Source organism: Gavialis gangeticus, unplaced genomic scaffold (assembly GCF_001723915.1).
Source record: "Gavialis gangeticus isolate Ggan-Ray unplaced genomic scaffold, GavGan_comp1, whole genome shotgun sequence".
NCBI lineage: Eukaryota > Metazoa > Chordata > Crocodylia > Gavialidae > Gavialis > Gavialis gangeticus.
Window position 1 is genome coordinate 186,205,947 of NW_017729022.1, and position 6,508 is coordinate 186,212,454.

Sequence of the window (6,508 nt, forward strand, 5' to 3'; positions counted from 1 at the left end):
CCCCCCCCCCCCCAAACCCAGCAGATATTCACCTGTTGGGGTGGGGGAAAGGGGTGGAAATCAAGCTTGTCTGCTCCCTTGCCTCATGGCCTTCCACCCCACAGCTACTCCAGCTGGGGGATTGGGGGAGCTGGACCAAGACCCTAGGTGAGGGGGCTCTATTCCAAACCCCACCCTCAGCTCAGGCTCTCAAGCAGCCTGGCAGAACCTGTGAGAGGAGGGGTGAAACAGAGCCCCTCGTCTTGGAGATCTGGTCCATCCTCCCACCCGCAATATGCTACCTGGGGTAGTTGGCAGGGGCTGGAAGCTCTCACCCCCCAGCTCAAGTCAAGCATAGCAGCCTGGCAGCTGCTGTTCCCTTTCATCTCTCTGCTAATGGCCCACCTCTGCTTGAAAAATTACCCCCAGGAGAACACAAGTTCCCTAAGGCAGTCTAACAGAGCACCATAATCTGTTACCTGATTAGACAAGCTTTAATTTTTCACAGGATCAATCAGTTTAGAAGTGCTCTGCAGTTGTGCATGTGTTAGGTCATGGCTGTAGAGCACTTTCAGGAGCTAGATCATGCAATAAAATGTCACTTCTGTACGTGCCCTAAGTTTGCCTTGGCCTTGTATATATGGCAGTGAATGAGTATTTTCAAACCCTTCACACAATAAAATTGAGCTAGTGGGCTACAATTAGTTGAATTCTGACTCTTCAATGCCTGAAGCCAGAATGTAATCATTTCGAGTTAAATAATGTTAAATATTATGCATTGTTAAAAAAACAAAACACTACAGTGACGTACGAAAAACAAGGCTATTAGAAAATCCAGTTTCCCCCTATAATTAGAGAAGGTACATACAGTGTGACATGCTTTCAAACACTTACTTTGCTGGTGACCACTAAATAAGAGTGTGATTATTGGGAAATTCCTTAACACCTGGACTACAGGTCTAATGTTCAAGATTAGCTACGGAACTAGTGCTACACTAGTGTATGGATAAGGGAATAAATAAATTTAATATTTTTCTAATTTAATGTATTGGTTGTGCAAATCTAAACATATGCCAACATCCAGTACTCATGGAAATACTGAGTTTGTTATTTTTGCAAGAAGTTTAAAGCCATCAAAGCAGATAACTTTTCAGGATTTCACGTGTGCCATGTATGTTGTGTATGTATGCTAATGCAGTGGTTTTCAATCTGGGTACCAACAAGCTCATTTCAGGGATGCTATGATTTGGATGCTGCTGCAGCCAAGTTTAAATGCCCCACTCACTTGTGGAGGCAGATTAGGAAGCAGCTGTGACTGGAGCCACAGCCATTCCCAGGCCAACTTCATGCTTTTCCTGGCAACAGATGTGCAGGGCAGGTAGGACTGTCCCACATCCCTCTCTTTCTGGGAAAAGCATACAGGGTCAGCCCAGGAAGTGCTGAGACAAGAGTGTGCGCTCCAGCTGTAGCCTTTTGCACTGCTCACAGCTTCTTCCCACCCCACAACCCACTGCTGCCTGATAGTCACTACTTTGTTAACCCTTTCACAGCCCTGATCTACATGTAAATCGGTGGCAGCTGTGAGAGGGTTAATGCAGCGGAGGCCAAGTAAGGGTGAGCCCTCGCAAGTCCCTATGTGAGCCCATTCCACTGAAAGTAAGACTGCTCAGTTCTTTCCCCTTCACCCCATTCTTATATACTTAGCACAACTCCCTTCCCATTCCCTCACTTTTCCCCCCTTCCCTGCACAAGGCTACACCTCTGGGATCCTTCGTTTGCCATTTGGAATGCTTCCTTTGAAATACTATCAGCCCTACTAATAATTTATTTTCTCCCTCCTTTTTTTCTATCTGTGACCACAAATGGACATAAGATAAAATTCTGAACATGTATTCTGGTCAAATGCTTGCTGAATTAGTTATGGAGGGATGCCGTGAGCCTGAAAAAGTTGAGAACTACGGTTCTAAAGTAACACTATAAAAATTCTTACCAGCTGTAGTTCTTCATGCTGAAGCATCCTGTTAAATTCAACCTCTCTCCCTTCATCTTGTCGCCTCTTTGTTATTGTAGGACCAGTTTTTCTTAGATGGTTACGTTCTTTATCTTCTAGCTTCCCCTGCTTCTGTTGAAATTGTCTTCGTGTAGGCTTTGGTAAATCACCCTGTATGTTTAATGTATGTTTGTTTAATAGCATGGCATAAGCAAAAACATTCAAACACATCCAACAGAAACTTGTGTTTAAAGTACAGCACAAAAAATGCAAGGGTAAGCTTTAAAAAAAAGACTAAAAATGGAAGTAGAAATGCCAAGGAAACTGTTGTCAGAAAAGCCTTTCCTGAAAACAGGAGAAAACTAGCACTTATATATTTGCTAACAGCAGCATAGGTGATTGACTGGGGAATTTCTATGAAGTTTTCATTTTAGAATTATTTTGGTTATCAAGCTAATGAATTAATGAGAATGTAACTAGTTTAAATGATGAACTATAAATAAATCTTCTACCATTGCAATGAGTCTAAGGAAAACCTGTCTAAAATGGCAGTAGTCAGCCTCCAGTTCATGGGCCAGATCCAGCCAATGGCCAGGTCATGGAGCCTGCAGGTCTCCCTACAGGTCCAGAAACTGTGGTGGGATTTGTCAGTGGGTAGCAGCAACATTAATTGCTGCTCCTCCACTGCCAGCTTTCCAGACCCTTGGAGAGCCTCACGAGCTGAATGATGTGGTCCTTCTAGACAGTATTGCAGTTAGCATACTGGGTCACTGCAGCCAGATCCAGTGTGTGGGGTGGGACTGGGCTGGCATGCCAAATCACACCCACACTATGACCCCACGCACCACCCTTGCAGCGGATCACGCTCGTGGACCAACCCTGCACCAATCATCTGGTGGGCAAGGCCAAAAGGTTGAGCACCACTGGTATTAAAACAATTAAATAATCATGATGAACTCTTCTAGTCAAGATAATTCAACTGCAGTAAAAATGTGTAATTTCCCATAGGCTGCTAATATGTGCTGGGAAGTATGTTCTAAATGGTTTCAGCAGTTCAGCCAAGTTTTTCTCAACTGTGTGCCCGTTTTTTTCATGTGTAACCTGTGAAGTAAATGTAGCTAAAACAACTGGTAAGCTACATGGTGCTGTTCAGTACTTCTGGCATACTGAACAGCAGTAATAGTGCATGTGACCCTCTGCACAAGGGCTTTTTCTTACTACAGCTAGTAAAAATGAAATAAATCTGCCTCCTTTTCATGTTATCAATTAATTAGGAACAAAACTGCAAATTTCACAAAGAAATAAAGTTCTTTTGAAAAACCTGAGTCTTACTGAAAGTTACTAATGTTTTGAAAGCCTGAAAAATAATTCATGGCTGAAAATAGCATTTAGGCACCTTTGAAACATATCCTATTTCCACTAGCCTTGTTGAAGTAAAGACATTCTGTACATGCTGAAATATGTAGGGTGGTATAAAAAATATAAGGCTGCAGTAGTCTTATGTGAAATGTCATATCTAAAATCTATCAGAGGGTCCTGTGTGTGCTCAGCCTTTTTTTCTTTAACAGCTTTATCCCCAATGGTTTTAGTCCTACCATTTTAGAAATCTAAAAGGTCCATTTCTTAGAAATGTAGTAAACAAAATAGAAAAATAAAGATTTGGTCTCTCTCACTGCAGACAGGAAGTGACGATGAGACAGTGAACTGATATGACAGGGTTTACTTCCAATAGCTTGATATGGAAGCAGTGGGTTCAAATTATTCTGATTATAGCTGAGCAAGAATCTGGGGGCACCTATACACATGCAGGGAGGATGCTCTGAGATGCTGCAGGTGCTTTAATTAGAGTGGCTCCCAAGAGCTGCTCTAATTAAAGTGCTCCCCACTGCACCCCAGAGCACGTTGTAAAAAGGACCATTAATGATAGAGCCGTTATCAATGTTTCTCATTTGACATGGACAGTGCAGTTCAGTGCCTTGCCTAGTTCAGACTAGGGCATTACTGAAAAAAGTTGGTTGAAACCCAGTCCAAATGACCCTGACAGGGATGATGTTGCGTGAAGGCAATTACAGGAGAGGGTAGAAGCAAGTATCAGTTTCTTATGGTGAAAACCAAGGTTTGTTTTAGAGGTGCACTGACACATTTGTCTGATATCGCATTGGCACTGAAATAATGAAAACTATAGTGGAAATTGGCCTGATGCGACCGATAATTTGGCTGATAAATGCCCATGCCACAGCGCAGCAAGGATCACATCCCAGTAAGCTGGTAAGTCTCGTGTGGGGGGAGGGAAGGGGCACAGGGTGGGGCAGATCAATGCCCCCCATGGTGAGGGAGGGAGTGGGACCAGGACAGGCACTGCCCAGCCCCACTGCCCAGGCAGGGTGGGATGAAGCTGCGGCTCATTCAGGGGGTGTGTGTGCCCCCCAGATCTGCATGGGGCGGGGCAGGTGGGCTGCAGTTGCCAGCTGGAGCCGGAGTCTTCTCGGCAGGGGCTGGGCTCAGGATGAGTGGCACTGGGAGAGGGGGCTGCAGCAGCCCCAAATTTTCCCCATAGCCCCTCCCAAAACCTCCCAGCACTGCCACCCACCCAGCATGGCCCCAACTCAACCCTCGCCTCTACCCACACACTGGGAAGAGCTGAGGCTGCTTTGGGTGGGTGGTGGTGGCGGCGCTGGGATGGGAGGTTGGGAGGGTCTATGGTGCAATTTGGGGTGGCTGCAGCCCCCCCTGTAGCCCTTTCCCAACACTGCTGCTGCCTACCACCACCACCACTGAGAAGAGCCTGGCACAGCCCCAGCTCCAGTCAACAGCTGCAGCCCCCCACCCCACCTGTGTAGATCCAGGGAGCATACACTCCCCCATGCCCTTCCAGGGTGCGCGCAGCGGTGGGAGCCACCCCCCCTGCACCCCTGGGATGAGCCATGGCTCCGTCCTGCACCTGCCCTGCTCGTCTGGGCAGCACCTGCCCCAGCCCCACTCCCTCCCTCACCACGGGGGCATTGATCTGCCCCCCCATGCCCCTTCCCTCCCTCCTATCCTTCCACCACAACAGACTTACCAGCTGGATGAAGCTGTACTGGAAATCATATCGGTATCGACTGATATGCCTCCTTAAAAAAATCAGCTATCGGTATCGGGCCCCAACATCTCTATTGGTGCACCCCTAGTTTGTTTGGTAATATCTTTTATTGAACCACTCAATATCATATTTACACAAGTACAAAATGATTTCCAATTAAAGATGGCTCTCCGAGAATTAGATTCTATGCATGGAAAATTATAAGGTTGTTATAGTCTTAAATTCATCCCCTGCCCCCCTCCCACTGTAGCAGAGAAAGCAGCAAGGGGGCAAAAGCTGCACTCATTGCCCCCCCTTGTCCTCCATACCTATGCTTGCCTCCCTATGCTCCTGCTACTTGCCCCTCCCGATGGCAGACTCCCCCACCATTTGCCCTTTACCCCCTCTGCTGCCTGCCCCCCCAACTCCCTTCCCTGTGCCTCCCCTTCCTGCCATATGTGCTCTGGCTCTCCTGTGCTTCCCCCAAGCCACACACTGGATCTTCCCAGCACACTGCCCCCCACATCGCATGGTCTTCCCTGCACTCCCCTCACCCCCCCATTGCGAGCCCTCTCCTCTACCACGTGAGCCACACCATTCTGGGGTAGGTGGCAGCTGGGTTCCTGCTTTAGCCTTATGCTCAGGGCTAAAGCCAGAGCTGAGCTACCACCTGCCCTGGGTCAGTACTTGTATATAGAGTGAGGCCCTTTCCCCCGTGTTGCTTGGGGATAAAATCTACACCTTGGATTTGAGTAAATACAGTAGTTGGGAGAGAGGTTAGACCTGCTTTGAGGAATAAAATGCATGCTCTTTGGTCTGGGAAAGAAGCAGATATAGCCCATTATCTCTCCTGACTATAGAGTTGATCTAATAAAAAATATTACCAAGCAAATCTTGTTGCTTGTGTATCGTTACATCTACCATTAGCTACTCAGGTTTACATGTTAGGGTTGCACAGACCCTCAGCTGCTTGACAACATTACAGCAGCAATACAGTCAGCTTTTAATCATCTGCATTTGGCTAGGGGGCTATGACCTTTCTGGTTTGATGTAAACTTCACCCGTGTTTTTCAAGGGTTTTACTTCTTCCAGTTGAGGCCACTGTCATGTGCTCTTCCAGGGCCTATACCTTCAAATGATTTGGAGACTGAAGCTATTGCAAATCTCAATACTGCCAGTACTCCAGATGCACTCCAACCATCTCTTGGCTTACAGAGAGCATTTTAGATGCTTAGCACGGCCTGGATACAGCTTACATGAAGGGTCAACTCTCTGTCCTTAGGTCATACTGCCAAAGCTTCACTCAAAAAATGCACCTAAGCAGGATCTCCCTCATACCAGAAAAGGAGGCTGGTGGAGTTATTCATCTTTTATGTGTAGGTTATGTTTTTAAGGAAGTGAGATGCTCATATTAAACAGAAGAAAGGTGCAACAGGAACATGCAGAAGGGAAGAGGTGAGAAAAAATGGTAGAAGTTG

The 6,508-nt window shown here is 46.6% G+C and overlaps 1 protein-coding gene and 1 long non-coding RNA gene across 4 annotated transcripts in view; one reads left to right on the forward strand and one right to left on the reverse strand.

Annotated features, from left to right (window-relative positions):
- The window catches only part of VRK2 (vaccinia related kinase 2), an 83,072-nt gene that overhangs the window by 9,169 nt on the left and 67,395 nt on the right, over positions 1–6,508 (reverse strand). For all 3 annotated transcript variants that reach the window (XM_019516648.1, XM_019516650.1, XM_019516649.1), the window contains one exon: positions 1,970–2,140. In XM_019516648.1, the coding sequence (XP_019372193.1) occupies positions 1,970–2,140 (171 nt within the window). The remainder of the gene's footprint in view (positions 1–1,969; positions 2,141–6,508) is intronic.
- LOC109296986 overlaps positions 5,326–6,508 on the forward strand; it is an 8,396-nt gene continuing 7,213 nt past the window's right edge. Inside the window, exon 1 of the long non-coding RNA XR_002097130.1 lies at positions 5,326–6,485. This is a non-coding gene — a long non-coding RNA (uncharacterized LOC109296986). The remainder of the gene's footprint in view (positions 6,486–6,508) is intronic.